We start from the raw sequence: 19,721 nt of genomic DNA, 5'->3' as shown, positions 1-19,721 counted from the left end.
AGTTTTACTACTGAACTTATTTAGGTTTGCCATGACAAAGGGGTTGAACACTGATTGACTCAAGACATTTCAGCTGTCCATTTTTTATTAATTTGAAAAATTTCTAAAAACATAATTCCACTTTGATATTATGTATGTAGGCCAATGACACAATCTCAATTTAATACATTTTAAATTCAGGCTTTAACACCACAAAATGTGGAAAAAAATCAAGGGGTGTGAATACTTTCTGAAGTCACTGTACATGGAATGTACTTTGGAAGAAAAAAATTAAGAGACAAATGTCCGTTCTACATAATATGGAAATTCAATGTAATTTAGCAATTTCGCAGTCTGTTTTGGTCTCTTTTTATTTTATTTCCGATAACATAAATACTATTTTGAAAGAATATCTTACAAATAATTTGCATACGATGGGTGAATTTGCATACACAATGCAGTCACAGTGGACGGATAACAGACACACTTTAATACCATGTGAAGAAACATTTCTGAAGACGTGGTCACAATAAGAATGTGGATAAGATCAAGACACATGATGCATGATAGTTCCAGGTATAAACAAGGCTAAACTGGGGATATTGTCTGCTCAAAGAGTGGGGGTATTGATCAACACCTTGGGTGTATTTCCTTTCCCTCTCCCATCTTCAGAATGGTTTCCTTCACTGAAATTTGTTGTGGGAAGGGAAGTGGTGTATAATGTCACAGGCAGACAAATCAAGCAATCACCTTCACAAGATGCTTCACTGTACCAGGTCCACAATGCCTTCCATGGCTCTGATCAAATCTATTGGTCAGCTGCCATTCCCCTCAAAGCCTAATTCCCATACTTTACCCCAACTCACAATCCAATTCCATTTTCCCTGCCACTATCCCACATTTGCTGGGTATTTGCCATTATAGCCACTAGACTTTGGAACAGTCTGCCACTGGGGCCAGGCTTGCAGATTCAGTGCCTCTTTTTAAATCCCTGCTGAAGGCACTTTTATAAAGATGCTTTGGTAGAACCTTATAATAACTCTATGTAATAAAGCATTTATAATGGATTAGTAAATCATTTATGAATCATTATTCCATTCATCAGATGTTGAATATAGGTCCTTATAAACCATTTACTTAGTTGTCTTTTTGTCACGTCCTGATCAGAAAAGGGGTATTTTGTTTTTGTAGTTTGGTCAGGACGTGGCAGGGGGTGTTTGTTTAGAGTGTCTCGGGGTTTGTTGGTCTATGTGCTTATGTAAGAGGGGTGTTTGTTTAGAGTGTGCTGGGGTTTTTGGTCTATGTTCTATGTTAGTGTATTTCTATGTTCAGTCTAGTCTTTCTATTTCTATGTTTAGGGTTTGTTGATTGACCTTCAATTGGAGGCAGCTGTTCCTCGTTGCCTCTGATTGAAGGTCCTATGTATAGGGGTATTTGTGCTATGGGGTTTGTGGGTAGTTGTTTCCTGTTTTGTGTCTGTGCACCTGACAGGACTGTTTAGTGTCGTTTGTTGTTTTGTATACGTGATTTGTTTGTTTTTCCCTTCTTTTAATTTAATAAAGAAGATGAGTATACACGTTCCCGCTGCACCTTGGTCTAATCCTTACGACGCCCGTTACACTTTTAGCATGGCCTCATCTAAAGTGTGGGCTGTTTATACTTTATAAATGCTTTGAGTGACGAGCGTTATTTCTCACAAAAAGACGGACATGCTTCCAGTGCTTCAGTCTTTTAACCTCAGACTATTTTCCCAAGTGGCTTTGTTTGGTGGCACCTTTACTGGGTCTTTAAATGTAGTAACTCTTTAAACGTATAGTTCAGCAAAATAATCTATTCAGGTATATGTTTCCTTACCTCGTAAACAGTTCTATAGACTGCTCTTAATCTCTCGTGGACAGATTCTGCGCGTAAAGCGAAGAATCTGTCGCAACGATGACATAATGCATAGGATAATGAGTCGTTTTGGAGTTTGTGTTTTCGTCACAGATGAACATACCAGGATTGGGCGAAGGCAGGGCTTTACCTTCGACTGCTTCGCGTGTGAAGTGAAATTATGGTAGGTTTTGGTAGAAAAGTCACTGCCAAGAAACATTTTCAGAATACATGTTTTTATTTCACTCAGCATAGTGTGTCTAAAGTTACACATCACGCTATTACAACAGTGTGACTGTTTTGGAATACAATTTTCAATATATTTTCTTAAACATCCTCTGTATTGTGTCCTTATTGTTTAACCATTCAGGGCTGGTCCTGGCCGGACCAAATCTGAACCAAACATAGACGTCTATGATTGGTTCAGATTTAGTCCGGAACATACTAAAAACCAACGTTGATGTTGGTCTGTGCTTACTGTGTAATGACACAAAAAGGTGTAATGACACACTTGGCTATTAATGGCAATTTGTCATTTATATATTTTTTTATTTTACCAGGTAAGTTGACTGAGAACACATTCTCATTTACAGTAAACAACCTGGAGAATAGTTACAGGGGAGAGGAGTCATGCCTATGACATGCGGTATTGATCAAAAGTGGTGTAATAGCCTGTAGTTTTCTTGACATTTTTGTCTGAATCATTGTGAATGTGTTACCCTGGCTATATCTGCTACATGATTTATGTTAGATCATTTTTTTGACGGAATGTTGGTGGAGTGCCACAGCTATGCATCTCTCCAACAGGGAGGCATGCTGGGAATGGACAAACAAAATATTTTGCGCCCCTGCCTTTGACAAAGTGGGCGCTGCTTATCACATGGCGGAATCAGCCCTCACATAAAATGCCCATATGCCACTCGTTGAGAGAAATTGTTTTTGGGGCAGATTTATGTGAGGTTTTGTGTTTTGGGGGTGTGTCTTGGTCAGTTTAGCTCTTAAAATGCCGCCCTCATCAATCTGTCACCATAGGCGTCCGCATAATCCTACCTAATGAGCGGGCTGACCCTGTAACCATTGATACAGTATAATCTAGGGGCCATTTTGAGACCTTAAGGAGCATCAGGTACTGTTGGAATGTTTACTAATGGCATGTCCATCTTTTTGTGAGAAATTACACTGGTCACTCAAAACATTTATAAAGTATTTATAAAGTATAAATAGCCCACCCTTTAGATCAGGCCACACAAAAAAATGTAACTAATAGTAAATGGTTTATAAGGAACTATATTAAACATCTTATGAATGAACTTATGAATCATTATTAAACACTTTAAAAGTTGTTTATAAATCCGTGGGAGTAATGATTCATAAATGATGAATAAACTATTTACAAATCCATTATAAATGCTTTATTCTAAAGTGCTACATATGCTTTTAATGTATGATTTCAATGTATGATTTTAATGAGCTATCTTGTTTCATTCTCCTTCCTCCTGTTTTTGTTTCTTTGTTAGAAGTTTTATTTATTTTATGATGTGAAGCACTTTGTTACTTGAAAAGCGCTATACAAATAAAGTTATTATTATGATATTAAAACTTTCCTGGTAGATTGCAAATCATTTCCCACAATTGTGCTTCGCAGGAAGTCAAGCCCTGTCTCACCCTAATCCTTTCCAATCACTAACTTATCCTATATATTATTGCACTGTCCCATTCTATGCAACCTTTCACTGCTTGGAGACTGTCAACAGAGGCATCCTCCATGGCAGCAACCTCTGGGCGTGGCCAATGACAACAATGTGAGTGACAGTCCAGCCAGGGAGAGAACCTATGGCTTGGGGACAGTGTGTGTGTCACGACTTCTGCCGAAGTCGATGCCCCTCCTTGCGCGGGTGGTGCTCGGCGGTCGACGTCACCGGTCTTCTAGCCATCATTGATCAGTTTTTCATTATCCATTGGTTTTGTCTTGTCTTCCATCACACCTGTTTCCAATCCCATTAATTACTTGTGTATTTAACCCTCTGTTTCCCCTCATGTCCTTGTCGGTGATTGTTTGAATGTTATGTTACGTGGGTTTGTGTATAGGTGTGCGACGGGTATCCTTTACCCATTTTATTTTGTATTTTGCTTTTGGAGTTTGTTTTTTAATGAAATACTCCATATTTAACCAACTTGGTTTCTCCTGCGCCTGACTTCCTTGCCACCTACATACACGAATATGACTGTGTGTGTGTGTGTGTGTGTGTGTGTGTGTGTGTGTGTGTGTGTGTGTGTGTGTGTGTGTGTGTGTGTGTGTGTGTGTGTGTGTGTGTGTGTGTGTGTGTGTGTGTGTGTGTGTGTGTGTGTGTGTGTGTTTGTGCGTGTGCAGGGGGGTAGGGTAGAGAGAGAGTTTGTAAAACTGAATCCGTCTATCCGTTAAACTCAGGCCAAAGGGTCTGATTCACTAAGGATTTCTGACTGCAATGACCTTGGCTTGCCTGATGACTCAAACGGAAGTCTTCCGCTGCTCTATCGTTCACTACATACTTCAGTCTGAGACCGCCGTCACTGAAGTCATTTGTAGAGACATCAACATAAGGGGTGTTCTACAAAACAATCAGTGATTGGATATTCTCTAACCAATAAGAGTATCAAAGCCAATGACGAATATGCTGCTACACCCATGTGTGTATTGGCTCTGGCCCAACCCATCGGTTTCTGGCACCAATCAGACGGTCTAGAATGAATATCCATTCTCGAAATCGTTGTGGAGTTACTCAAATCCAGACTCATTGCGGAGAAGAAACCAGCGTCCGTAGTCGTGGTGTAGCGTTTGGCCGGAGCAAAGATTTTGGGTAGCCAGTCAAGCCCTAGGCATGACTGAGGAGCGAAATGGAGATACTAAAAAGCCAAAAAGGCATTAAATTGCAGCTGAATCACTTGCAGTTGTGAGATGTTTCCACTTATGAGTGTTATTACTCCCTAGCGTCGTTTTCTTTCAATACATATTGCCATTTACCTGGAGCAATAGCTCTAGCAGTTGTTTAAAAGCAGCAAGGTTTTTAATCAAATATGCATCACTATAGAGGACTATGCTGCGCCGGAAAACATCTATGTTCTTGGATGCTGCAGTAGTGCACATTGTCTGTCTGTTGTTTTCCCTGTGGGTTAGAAGGTGCATGAGGGACAGTTCTGAACTGACTGTCCAGAACTCTTAACAAGTTTATATTCTACAGACTGACCACCTCTTTTGTCTGGATGAAGCACTAGCAGCACCTCTTTGAATATGTATTTAAATGTAGTCAGTAATACTGATATTCAGAAGTGTCTGGCGGAGTGGGAGGACTAACAGTGAATCTCCCTATTTTTAGACAGAGAAGCCTTCATCGAGAAATGATATATAAGACGAATACAGAGATAGATGGAATAATATTATTGATTAAGGGTACTATCAATGATTACTCAATCATGATCAAAACTGTGTAGCCATACGTGCCATGTGATTCGCCACATGTACAGTAGAGTAAGTCACAGTATGTCACACAGAGCAGAACCCCTGGGACAGACAGCAAGGCCTCTTCATGATCTCACACTCTTCTTCACTCAACAGCATGTCACAGCCCCGTGAGTGTCAGCACACTGCATGAAAATAAGTTACATCATAGGGACCTACCCTGTCTACCCTGGGTCTCTGTATGTCTCTGTATGTCTCTGTCAGGGAAAATGGACTAGACAATAAACAAACACACACTGAGCCATGGCCATGGGGAACGGGATTTAGGGAATGAAGAATGTCAAATGATTGTTTTTCTTATTACTGCCTTACAGAGCGGGCTGCAATGAGGGTTTGTTGAGCAGGTAAATCATCTCATATTTGACAGTTAGCTTTAGTGACTGCAGTGTGTATTTAAAGAAACTGTACAGTTTATTAAACTAAAGCACCAGGCAGGTGTCTAGACAGTGGTAGAGTATTTGGGCTGGTTTTGCAGAACCTTTGAGTTATTATTGTGCACTGTAGTTTCTATTTCGCTCTCCTGAGAAATAACCATTGACAGAAAAGAACCATCCACAGAAGTACTGATCTTTGGTTGTTTACCTTGACTAAACATCCGGATTAGTCATTGCTCGTCTGTTCCTAAGAGCATGTTTCTCTAAAGACCTCATTGAGCATAATGATTCTATTCACAGACATTCAACACGTCCAACTTAAAGGACCTCCCCCCGGAGGAAGTTGCCACCACTATTTTGACGTAATTTCCTGAGAGGAAATGCACTTTAGGTTCCACCTCGGAAGAATGACGAAGGCTACCTATACATATTCACAAAATGGGTGTGGGAATTTCCACGCTGAGTTGAAAAACATCAACAAATAGGCCACTGACATCTGGCTAATCTTATCTAGCTAGCTAATGGTATCTGTTATTGCTTTTCTTTTACAACACCATACTAAAAAGATTAGCCAGCTGGCTCTATGGCTGATTCTGGAGCTGGACTTGTCATCAAGCATTGATTTTGGGAAAACTTTGTCACTGACGGAAACCACTGGCCTATCTTTGTCTTCACCATCTATTGTTATCTCTAACGTTTTGGCATCTTCCGCCGCAGAAATAGTTAGAAAGAATAAGATGAAGCACCGGTAATATGGATAACTATTGAACGATCGATGATATGCATTTTTCTACATTATAATAGACAAGGTGCAACCTTTGGTGGGTAAGCTGCTGGCAGGCTTCGGCTGCGGTTCAGCAAAGCCAAGTCAGCCCGTGCTCAAGGTTCTCACAGGGGAAGTGAAACGATAGACTACAATGACCTTGCTCATGATCATGCACGTCGCAAACGAAACGTAACTCTATAAGTTACTTGAATTTTCTTTTGCGGGTGACTTTTCAATATCTGGATAGACACTTGAGGTTTCTAGTTAACGTTACACTAATCAAAGCAGTGGTGCATGTAGTGAAGCAACATTTTTGTGGTCAAAAGCATTCATCTTAGGGCGACGGGGGGAGGTGGTTGCAAAATGCTATCATATCAACCAATTATACCATTTACAAAATGGTTACATATATATACTGCTCAAAAAAATAAAGGGAACACTTAAACAACACATCCTAGATCTGAATGAAAGAAATAATCTTATTAAATACTTTTTTCTTTACATAGTTGAATGTGCTGACAACAAAATCACACAAAAATAATCAATGGAAATCCAATTTATCAACCCATGGAGGTCTGGATTTGGAGTCACACTCAAAATTAAAGTGGAAAACCACACTACAGGCTGATCCAACTTTGATGTAATGTCCTTAAAACAAGTCAAAATGAGGCTCAGTAGTGTGTGGCCTCCACGTGCCTGTATGACCTCCCTACAACGCCTGGGCATGCTCCTGATGAGGTGGCGGATGGTCTCCTGAGGGATCTCCTCCCAGACCTGGACTAAAGCATCCGCCAACTCCTGGACAGTCTGTGGTGCAACGTGGCGTTGGTGGATGGAGCGAGACATGATGTCCCAGATGTGCTCAATTGGATTCAGGTCTGGGGAACGGGCGGGCCAGTCCATAGCATCAATGCCTTCCTCTTGCAGGAACTGCTGACACACTCCAGCCACATGAGGTCTAGCATTGTCTTGCATTAGGAGGAACCCAGGGCCAACCGCACCAGCATATGGTCTCACAAGGGGTCTGAGGATCTAATCTCGGTACCTAATGGCAGTCAGGCTACCTCTGGCGAGCACATGGAGGGCTGTGCGACCCCCCAAAGAAATGCCACCCCACACCATGACTGACCCACCGCCAAACCGGTCATGCTGGAGGATGTTGCAGGCAGCAGAACGTTCTCCACGGCGTCTCCAGACTCTGTCACGTCTGTCACGTGCTCAGTGTGAACCTGCTTTCATCTGTGAAGAGAACAGGGCGCCAGTGGCGAATTTGCCAATCTTGTTGTTCTCTGGCAAATGCCAAACGTCCTGCACGGTGTTGGGCTGTAAGCACAACCCCCACCTGTGGACGTCGGGCCCTCATACCACCCTCATGGAGTCTGTTTCTGACCGTTTGAGCAGACACATGCACATTTGTGGCCTGCTGGAGGTCATTTTGCAGGGCTCTGGCAGTGCTTCTCCTGCTCCTCCTTGCACAAAGGCGGAGGTAGCGGTCCTGCTGCTGGGTTGTTGCCCTCCTACGGCCTCCTCCACGTCTCCTGATGTACTGGCCTGTCTCCTGGTAGCGCCTCCATGCTCTGGACACTACGCTGACAGACACAGCAAACCTTCTTGCCACAGCTCGCATTGATGTGCCATCCTGGATGAGCTGCACTACCTGAGCCACTTGTGTGGGTTGTAGACTCCGTCTCATGCTACCACTAGAGTGAAAGCACCGCCAGCATTCAAAAGTGACCAAAACATCAGCCAGGAAGCATAGGAACTGAGAAGTGGTCTGTGGTTACCACCTGCAGAACCACTCCTTTATTGGGGGTGTCTTGCTAATTGCCTATAATTTCCACCTGTTGTCTATTCCATTTGCACAACAGCATGTGAAATGTATTGTCAATCAGTGTTGCTTCCTAAGTGGACAGTTTGATTTCACAGAAGTGTGATTGACTTTGAGTTACATTGTGTTGTTTAAGTGTTCCCTTTATTTTTTTGAGCAGTGTATATTTTTAATACAGACTAGCTAAGAAAATAAGTGAAAATTGACCAACTAGCCAATGGATTATGATCATTTTTTAAATAATTTGCTATATGGTTCCGGCGGCTGAATACAAGACTGTTTGGCTCATCTCACTCGCAAAGAGGAATAACTTTGCCATGCTGGTGGGCGGTAACATAAACAATTCAAACCAGCCCTGAAATGATACCTAGGCTGAAGAAAATAATTTATGCATATCATAGGAAAAGATACCGCATCCACACTAATTTGCACGAAGTGGGCAGTTCAGATTTGTCACGTCAAGCCCAAATATATAATTGTTTGACTAAAATGATGACTTATTGACTTAAATCATAGTGCAACATCATGGGAAAGCTCTGGCCGTCATCAATGCTGTCACATTAGTAAACAATGCAGTTGTTTACTGTGTCATGGCTGCTCTAGTGGAGCACACACCCCGAGGGTACAGTGTTAGTGTTTTTTGTTTTCACTGAAGTCATGCCCCTCGCTCTGTTTCTTCATTTACCTGGATGTGCAGTGTGTTAAAGTGCCTCATCAGCAAGTAAAGCAGTGAGACAGAGCAGGCTTAGTTCAAACACACACGCATGCACTTCCTTTACAACTTTCCATGTCATCTCTGTGCCAACTGTTTTCCGATATTCCGACCCTATCATACCCCATCCACCCAGCTCCCTTAAATGCACCCCCTCTCTTCCTCCTTCCTTCCTCCCTCCCTCCCACCCCTCCCCTCCTACCACGCCAGCTCACTGCACTTTGACTTTGTCTCTCTCTCTCCTCTGTGTTGTGAGTCCTCTCAGTGGGAGCCAAGTGATCATGCACAGACAGCGGTGACTTGTTTCAGCTGTGTATGAAAGGAGCCCATTGATAAAGCCCTGACAAGACCCACACAGCACAGGAGAGTCAATCAGAGAGCCAGCCCCAACTGGATAGACAGGAGGACTGTGACTGTGTCTATGCACTGTTTATTTGTGTTTTTATTTGATTGTTTTACTCTTTCTTCGACCTGGTCCAGTTTTCTCTTAAAAGAATGCGACCCTTAACATCTTCTCTTTCTTAGTCCTTTTTTATTTACTTATTTTCTTACTCCGGTATGTTCAGTCTGTCCTCCCTGTGGACCTCTGAAGCTCTTTCTCTCTGAAACACATTTTGAGATCTTTGTTTTTCTTGAGGTGAAAAAACTACAAAGCTGTAGTGCATTGAGCTGTGTTTGGTTGGTTGTGTCTGATGCCTCAGAGGAGACGGCCTCCTCTCCTGACCCCAGCCACGAGTTAAAACATCTCTGAGGAAATGCAGGCCACAGGGCTAAGGCCATGACCAGAATTTCACTCATTCAATTTTAAAAGCTTTCTGCACCTTCTCCTCCCCCCTCCAAACCCCCCTTTCACAGAAACAAACCGGAAAGCATGTTTCAAACTCTCCCTGAAAAAGTCCATTGTCTATTTCAACCTTGATACTTGTTTTTGTCCGCTATTTTGACGATTGACACCTGATCAACATAAGAAACCACTAATCAGCCTCTCACTCACTAAATAACCTTGTTTATAACCACCATCAGTTAAATATCAGGTTTAACTTCTCCCTCACATGGTGCTAATTGCAGAGCAGTGGGGGGGATTTCAGCACCCCCTTTCACTGAACAGCTCCATAGGATTGGGGCAAGGCTGAACTGAGCTGTGAGCCTCCCGCAATGTTTTTCCTAATTATCTTTTCGAAACCAACATGGTCTGATTGCTGAAACAATGTCTCTTTGAGGATTGTCAGTTTTTTCAATTGTATTGTATTTCTCCTTTTTAACCTGGGAAGTCACATTGAGATTGACATCTATGTTTAAGGATAATAAAAACTTGGACACAGAGCTAAGTGAATTATCCTCATTGTATTACAAGGGGGAGGAGAAGGTGTAACCTTTTAAGTGTTTGTTCCAAAGTCCTAGAGAGTTTTATTACTGCTTAACCCTCAATGTTCTGTCACTTCAATACAAGACATTTCCTTCCATTCAATGACAAATCAATCCCCATAAAACGGTGACACCGATTTTCACTGGCCATAACATTTTGTCAGCCGGTTATTGTCATGCAAAAGAGTGCCGGTCTCACGGTAACTGAACGGTAATTAACATAAACACATCTAGCATCTCCAGGCCTCCATGAATACAAGCTGTATACAAACCACTGTTGCGCGCCTTTGGAACATCTACATTTAAAAAAAAGGAATGAATCAATTTAATCTACACCATCACAATAATCCATGATTTAGTTTAGTCAGGTCTAAAGAAACATGAGATGTAGAAAATGTATTTCAGAAGAACAGAATGTGAGTTGACCTACTGTATGTTATGTGGTTATGCTCCATGCTATAGGATGCACTGTAGGCTTGTTTATTTAGTTGACAATATATGCTTATAAGTCCCGTGCAATTATTTTTTATTATATGATTTTATCGTAAGAAGAATATAATTGAACTTAGCTGAATAAAATAGAAAGGATATTTTTCCCTTTTGGCGCGAGTACACATACAGTATGAGAGTAAAAGTGATCATCTGAAACAGGTCCTATATAGAAGAAAGTAGCAAAAAAGCTGTTCCTTGCTTCAGGCTGCATAGATGATCTCTCATCAAGTGAGTATACAGTGGGCTAGACCAATTATGTACCAAAGACATCTTAAATCATTAAAAAAATAATAAAAAATGATCTGCCATTTTTTATTATTATGTATGTATTGAATAACAGCTCAATCATCATTTTTATTCCGTTTTTTTTCTCACCACAACAGCCCTACTCCCTCCGCCCTACTTACTTCCCAACCAACCAACTAACCAACCAACCAACCAACGCCAACCTACTCAACTGAGATGCCTCAACTCCCACAGCTTCCAACTACTTCTCTCCTGTTCTTTAAATTCCTTCTGTTTCCTCTCTCCGGCCCGTCTTCCTCTCTCGCTCTCATCTCTTTCGCATCTCTACCCCTGTGTTTGTCCTCTGTGCTGTGAACTGATCTCTCAGTGGTTAAAGGATGTAGAGATTTGGTGCACTGACGACAGACTCACTGGCAGGTACTGCCGGCAGGTGCCTAAAACAAACAATCCGACTAAGCAAACCCAGAAATCAATTTAAGTATTGTTTGCTTCTTCATATGGACAAACTCCATGACAATTATAAGGCTTAACACATAGTGGTCAAATATACCCCCAACCGAGTCAGACACACACCTGGTCTTTTGTGAGTTATCTGGGTTGTGTGTTGAGTCTGTGGATGGACTCACCCTGTAAGATGAATTTGACAGCCAACCGGTTATGCCATAACACTGCAATTGCTGTTTAATGATGATAAAGAGACAGAAGTGGAATGTTCTAATTGGTGACCAGTCAAGCCTAGTGGTGACAAATGTTCAGGCATCCTGGTGAGCATTGATCCATCTCAATCTTCCATGAGAGCCCTGTCTAAACCTAGTGCAAACAACGCCAAAGCCCTCCATCTGGTGGAGGTTTACATCATGTTTCACAATGCTGGCCTGGCCCTCATCGCTACACGACAACAACAACAACAACTTCAATAAAAGCTGAATAACAGCACTCAAGGATATTAGCCTCAATTGTTTGCTATGACGAATTGTAATGCACATCCCTGGTAAAAGCCTAGTGGATTTGTATAAGATATAGACTCATTCAGCCTTATGTGTTATGCTAAATAAATCCAGACATAATTGAATTGACCTCCTCTACAAAGACAGTCCATAGGAGAACTGTGTATGTTGACTATTTTCTAATGTTGTCATTTCCCTCCATATTTATCATTCATCACTCTGAAAGATGAAAATGTAAAAAATATGACATCACTGCAGCTCAGAGATATTTCCCCCATCAAACGGGACCCTTAATTGAATAAAACCAGGAAATCAATAGCTAAAAAAGATACCAATAAGAAACGATGTCAGCACATTGAGGTGCAGAAGTGCGGTTATTGACACTGAGAGAGGGCAAAAAGTGGAGTACAATAACAGTAAAATGGAGTCAATGTCAATGGCACATTAACCATGGATGGCACCTCCCCACTGTCCTTTAACCCTGTCATGTTCCCAGAATAAAATCTCCCCCAGGAGGAGGCTGTCTGCCAGGAAATACAAGAAAGTGATGGCACAACCCCCAATCCATCCAACAGTAGATTTAGGATTTGTGTTACTAGTATGTACAGTATGTACTGTTGGCTCATGTGTTGGTATTTAGCATTAGCCTTCTTAATAAACACCATACACATTTTAATTCTTTAGAGTCTAAGATGCTGGGGGAGGGAGGAGGGGTGCTAAGCTGACATTGAATCGTTTTAAGTTGTCATACTATGGATCATTTATCTATTTGATTTAGAATTTTAGGACCCCTTTAGGTACAGAATAAAACAATATATAATTATAACAAATTATTTGATAAAATACTGATTTTGGTCTTTACTACTAAATCCCATAGAAATGCATTGAATAACACATTCATAAATGGCAAAAAGTACAGTCAAAATTGAAATCATAAGAAACAAGGTTTTGAAGTGTCTGTCCTAAATCTAGGAGATATTTGTGCCAATATTTGTGCCCACCCCCTTTATTGGGGTAGGCACAAAACTACCATCATACTTCCATTCGTTTTTTTTTAATCCAGTACTGGTTACCTTCAGACGAGTCCCGTGACACTTGTTCGCGAGAGTCTCTCCTTTCCACAGATTGGTCATAATAGTTTTGTAGGTCAAACCGTTCGAACGCTACAGATGTTTTATTGAGAAGACCGATTTTTGGGATGTTTCATGGTCTGACAAACACCGCTCTAGCTCTGTCACCTTCCATCGCAGATGCGGAAGTGCAACAGCGGCGGATGTGGTGGTTTGAGATGCATCCAATGCCTAAACTGACGGATTCTAATGCCAATTTTTTTTGCATCAATCTACTCTAGGGTGTAAAAAGCTGTTAGTGTATTTGAGCATTATGTGTAAAAAACTGGGTAATAATTACGTTTTGTTTTGGTGTGTGTGTGTGTGTGGATACGCCAGATAGAAAGTATAGAAATCATATATATATCTGGCACCTCCAGGAAAGTGCAGAACCCTTTCCCTGTGCTCCATCTTTATTTTTAGAGGCTGGAGGCTGATGAGAGAGAGAAGGAGAGAGAGGAGAGAGAAACAGTATCAAAAGTGGAAGGAAGAAGTGAGGAGTGAGAGAGAGAGAGAGAGAGAGAGAGAGAGAGAGAGAGAGAGAGAGAGAGGAAAGCAGAGAGAGAGAGAGAGAGGAAAGCAGAGAGAGAGAGAGAGAGAGGAAAGCAGAGAGAGAGAGAGAGAGGAAAGCAGAGAGAGAGAGAGAGAGAGAGACAGAGAGGGGGAGAGAGAGGGGGGAAGAGGGGGAGAGAGAAAGCATCAAAAGTGGAAGGAAGGAGTGAGGAGTCAGGGTAAGAGAGCTGAAAGGGAGAGGGAGGGAGTGTGTGTTGGCTCTTCACTGGCTCAGAGGGAGTGTAGTATGGTAGAAAGTAATGTGATGTGATGAGAGCCATTCTGAGTGAGACAGAGAGGGAGAGGGGACAGTGTGGGGCTCCCTCCTCCCCCTACTCGTAACCACGCCAACCAGAGGAGGGGAGGAGGAGAGGGGAGGAGGAGTGGGGGGTGTGGGGGGGGGGTGGGGGGTGGGGCTCCACTGCTACAGCCATATAAAAAGCCAAGCCTGAGAATCCGTCACCACAAACACACCACACGCACGCACACGGACTCTATGACTACTCTCTCCGTCTCTCTTTCTCACACTCTCTCTCTCTGTTTCGTCCTCTTACCATTCCTCTTGTTTCTCTCTAACACTCCTCCTCCTGAGTGTTCCTTTCTTTGCATCCTCTTTCTTTCTCCTTTTTCATGCCAAGAGTTTGGGACTAAATTCTGTATGTCGGCTCGTGTATGTGTGTGCTCCCTATGTGCGTCAGTGTGCACGCTGGTGAGCGAGAGTGTACGGGAACTACCTCCGTGTGAGTGAAAGCAGTGAGGCATATCAGTGAGTGTATGTGGGTCTCTCTCTTACCATCACACACTCGCCGCTCCTCCTCCTACTCTTCTTGGGATCCCCGTGTCCCTTTCCTCGGTGGCAGGCTCCCCACACCCAGCAGTCACCATTTCCGCCCCAGGGAGAGCCACGCTGGCAGCACAGCCCCTTCCCCGACTCAGCATCGGGAGGAAGACCCTGGTGGCGGCTGCCGTCGGGGTCATGCTGGTCCTGGTGCTGGTGGTCCTCATCCCCGTCCTGGTCAGCTCCGTGGGCACCGACACCAGCCACTTTGAAATGCTGGGTACCTGCCGCATGGTGTGCGACCCCTACCTGAACAAGGGCACCACGGCCAGCAGCACCAGCTCCAGTGGCTTCCAGGCAGAGGCCGAGGCCCTCAGCGACAACAGCAACATGCCCTCCACGCTGGTGCAGGGCCCCCAGGGCAAGCAAGGCAGGCCAGGTAAACCTGGACTCCCGGGACCGCCTGGAGAGCCAGGGCCACCGGGGCCAGTGGGACCCCCTGGAGACCGAGGGTCTGGAGGGAGGACTGGGATTTTGGGGTTGGGGGGGAACGGAGCTATCAGCACGGCCACCTACAGCACAGTGCCCCGGGTGGCCTTTTACGCAGGGCTTAAGAACCCCCATGAAGGCTATGAGATCCTCAAGTTTGACGACGTGGTCACCAATTTGGGAAACAACTACGACGGCATCTCGGGCAAGTTCATCTGCAGCATTCCTGGCACCTACTTCTTCATCTACCATGTGCTGATGAGAGGAGGGGATGGGACCAGTATGTGGGCAGACCTCTGCAAAAACGAACAGGTGAGTCAATTCACTTCTCCAAGTTTCTGTCTGTCTTATACTGCTCAGTCACTCAGCATAGAGGGATCTTATACGTTCTACCACTCATTGCTTACTGCTCTTTGTAATTAGCACTCCAATGGTTTCTCTGCTACAGACTCAGGTCCCTTCTAAATGACAGATATCTCACCTTATCCCTTGATACTCTGTTGTGCTCGCTCTCCCTCCCCCTCTCTCTTCCTATCGCTGGGTGTCACCTGATGTCACTGTGGTAACTTTGTTGGTGGAAATTTAATCGGAGCTTCACAATCAAATTGCCCTGAAACCGCTTTATAATACAGAGGCTCTATTTCCGAGGAAACGGAAGGCTGGTGGGTAGCGGAAGCATCTGTCGTGCTCTCCCAAACCCCCCCCTGAGCGAGCAGATGACGGTCACACACACAGCTGTGGCACCAAACGCGCCCAGAGAGAAGGATGTGTAATCTGGCGCGCGTCCCCTCATTGCATAAATACACACTGACATTGCCCGCATCCCTCAAATCAAAGGACAGACAGTTTCCCCCGAAGTCCATGTCACTTTCCTACTTGTTTCAAATTTGAGAAGTTTGCCATATAATTCTGGTGTAATTGTTTATTTAACTTGGAATGTAGAAGAAGGTGAGAAAGGTGTATGTGCCTGACTTATGGAAGCATCTATTTGTCAGTTAGGACTAGCGCTATTTAATAATTGACTCAGATTTTTACGCATTTGTAACAAATCATTTATCTTTTCAGAAATAAGATATTAACCTGTAATTTCGGATCGTATTACTTTCGCATTTCTGCTTGTGTAGACTAAATTGATTAGACGGGGAAAATACATTAAGTAAGTGGAGTCAAAGGAGTGCGCACTATAGCAGATGCAGCTTTTAGTCAGCCGACAGATATTTTAAGAATTAAAAAAAAATCCCAGACAGTGCCTATCATTATTATTATTATTATTGCGAAAAGTTTAAATTGTGAACCAAGAACGGTCTGCTTCTCTGTGCTCGATACATCTGTGAACTGCAGCAAGTCAGCAAGTGATGCGTTCAGACACAAATTACATTGTGCTACATTTAACTGTCGAGTTCACTTATTTAATTACATGTAATCTAACGTCGTACTCCTGGAGAGACTCAACAAGACCTCAATTAGCCAAACGTCTCGTGCGTAAAACAAGAGGATGACAGCAAGCCTACTTATCCGTCACAGTGTGAACATACTGGAAAATGTAAGTGTTGCTTATTATGTCGGGTGTATATGGTTGATAAAACAAGGGAATAGTTGCGTGACAATCGCTTGAAATAAATATAATTTGCATGATGTATTCTCCGTTTTTATTTTTACGCATCACTTGACGGGTCTGGAAATTGATTTATTGCGCCCTGGGGGTGCTCTCAGGTACTCGAGTGTGTGAGACTCTAGAACTTTCTCGTCCGGCAAAGGCGGCAACATCTAAAGCGCAGGAGAGTATAAGAGAAATATATATATATATTTTTTACCATCAAGTCATGGGCAATATGCATCGAGGCAATCATAAATTAAACTACAGCTTTAGCGCGCATCAAATATTTTGTGATTGAATATCCTCTTATTATCTGTTCACGACCACTTGCGTATAGGATAGGTCACATCCCCCTTTTACATGACATATTACAGCTACATTAGCCTATAGTGTATAATTACAATCCTCACAATTATCTTTCATCTCCCAACATATTGCTTTGTCAATTAGACTTTTGAGTTAATTTGTTTAATGTTAATTAGGCTACGTAAAAATAAAATTGAAGGAGGTCAAAACTTTTGCTCACAGTGTTTCCGCAGAACATTTTATTATAAACGCAAAGTATATGTTTTACTTATTACCCTGATATTACAGCACTTAAGTGGTTTAAATTATATTTTATAATGGAATAAAACCTTAATATGTAGTTCACACAGGGTACTGCAAATGAATTTGTCATAATGACTGAATACAACTTGTCCTAGTCGGCCAGTTTAAAAATGTTTAAGGTGGACTTCATCTGTAAGGTTACCTTGTAGGCTTAATGCTAACGCAGAGGTTAGGGTTTGGGGGTTGAGAGCAATGCAACATCATGCCATTTCTGTTGAGCACATGCTTCCCTGCTATGTTTTATGCTTTAACGGGTGTTTTGCCTAACAGTTGTACACATAATATAATCAATTATTTCACCATTTTCAGTTGGTTGCAATCTGATTCGTGAGCAGGCAGCTCCCGCCCCCGACTCAAGACTTATGTGGACTTGATTGTAGCTATATTTTACATTTAGATGGGGATCTCCAAAGAGTCATCTGTTGTCAGTATAGGTCAGAGAGAGAACACCCTCATTCTTTAAAAAAAGAGAGCGGGAACACTTTCTTTCATAAAAGCATATAGATTTCTAGCAACTATAAAACACAATCTCAATTTAAATCTATGTAGGCCTAAGGGTATGTCTGGCAGCATATCTTACAGCCTCCAGGTTATTCATCTAATGTAAAACTTGTTGTCAAATATAGGAAACAGATATGTTTATCAAGTCTTTATTTTTTGTGTGCAATGTTCTTCATATGTTGCTATAGAGAAATATCCATCCCATGGTCACAGAAGGGTTGTTTTAATTGATTAATTCTATTGTGAAACCACTTGAATTGGCCATTGCTTACTTTTACAATTACAGAGAAAATATGACTGAAATGGAAAGAAAGGATACAGGTACACTGAGTGTACAAATCATTAAGGACATCTGCTCTTTCCACAACAAAGACTGACCAGGTGAATCCAGATGAAAGTTATGATCCCTTATTGAAGTTACTTGTTAAATCCACTTCAATCAGTGTAGGTGGAGGAGACAGGTTAAAGAAGGATTTTAAAGCCTTGAGAAAATTGAGACATGGCTTGTGTATGTGTGCCATTCAGAGGGTGAATTGGCAAGGTAAAGTATTAAATCAAATCAAATTTTATTGGTCACACACACATGGTTAGCAGATGTTATTGCCAGCGTAGCAAAATGCTTGTGCTTCTAGTTCTGACAGTGCAGCAATATCTAAAATGTAATCTAATAATTCCACAATAACTACCTAATACACACAAATGCATATGAGATGAGTAATGAAATATATGTAAACATTATTAAAGTGGTGTAATTAAGGGATAGGGGTTCCGCTAGCGAAATGTTTCAACAACATCCGGTGAAACTGCAGAGAGCGAAATTCAAAACAAATTATTACAAATATTTAACTTTCATACATTCACAAGTGCAATACACCAAATTAAAGCCTAATTTATTGTTAATCTAGCCACCGTGTCAGATTTCAAAAAGGCTTTATGGCGAAAGCAAACCATGCTATTATCTGAGGACAGCACCCCATCAAACAAACACATGACAATCATAATTCAACACGCCAGGCGCGACACAAAACTTAGAAATAACGATATAATTCATGCCTTACCTTTGAAGATCTTCTTCTGTTGGCACTCCAATATGTCCCATAAACATCATAAATGGTCCTTTTGTTCGATAAATTCCATCGTTATATCTCCAAAATGTCCATTTATTTGGCGTGTTTTATTCAGAAAAACATCGGTTCCAACTCGTGCAAGATGACTACAAAATATGTAATAAGTTACCTGTAATCTTGATCCAAACATTTCAAACAACTTTCCTAATACAACTTTAGGTATTTTTTAACGTAAATAATCGATCAAATTTAAGACGGGATAAATTGTGTTCAATACAGGACAAAAACAAAGTGGAGCGAGCTTTCAGGTCGCGCGCCCCAACCACAACAGTACACTAGACTCGACCCTCGTTCTGAACAGCCATACTTCTTCATTACTCAAAAGAAAAAAACATCAACCAATTTCTAAAGACTGTTGACATCCAGTGGAAGCGATAGGAACTGCAAGCAAGTGCCTTAGAAATCTAGATCCACATAGAAAACCCATTGAAAACACTGTCACCTCAAAAATAAAATTTCTGGATGGTTTGTCCTCTGGGTTTTGCCTGCCAAATAAGTTCTGTTATACTCACAGACATAATTTTAACAGGTTTAGAGTGTTTTCTAACCAAATCTACCAATTATATGCATATCCTAGCTTCTGGGCCTGAGTAGCAGGCAGTTTACTTTGGGCACACTTTTCATCCAAAATTCCAAATGCTGCCCCCTATCCTAAAAAAGTTAAAGTGCCTTTGAACAGGGCATGGTAGTAGGTGCCAGGTGCACCAGTTTGTGTCAAGAACTGCAACGCTGCTATGTTTTCACGCTCAACAGTTTCCCATGTGTATCAGGAATCGTCTTCCACCCAAAGGACATCCAGCCAACTTGACACAACTGTGGGAAGCATTGGAGTCAACATGGGCCAGCATCCTTGTGGAACGTTATCGACACCTTGTAGAGTCC

At 42.2% G+C, this 19,721-nt stretch overlaps 1 protein-coding gene across 1 annotated transcript in view; it reads left to right on the top strand.

Annotated features, from left to right (window-relative positions):
• Positions 1–14,206: 14,206 nt before the first annotated feature.
• The window catches only part of LOC106601038 (C1q-related factor), a 28,002-nt gene continuing 22,487 nt past the window's right edge, over positions 14,207–19,721 (top strand). Inside the window, exon 1 of the mRNA XM_014192909.2 lies at positions 14,207–15,317. Within this exon, the coding sequence (XP_014048384.1) occupies positions 14,715–15,317 (603 nt within the window). The 5' untranslated portion in view covers positions 14,207–14,714. The remainder of the gene's footprint in view (positions 15,318–19,721) is intronic.

Source organism: Salmo salar, chromosome ssa03 (genome assembly GCF_905237065.1).
Source record: "Salmo salar chromosome ssa03, Ssal_v3.1, whole genome shotgun sequence".
Classification (NCBI taxonomy): Eukaryota; Metazoa; Chordata; class Actinopteri; order Salmoniformes; family Salmonidae; genus Salmo; species Salmo salar.
Note: the sequence above shows the minus strand (reverse complement) of the source record. Positions and strands in the feature narration are given on the sequence as shown.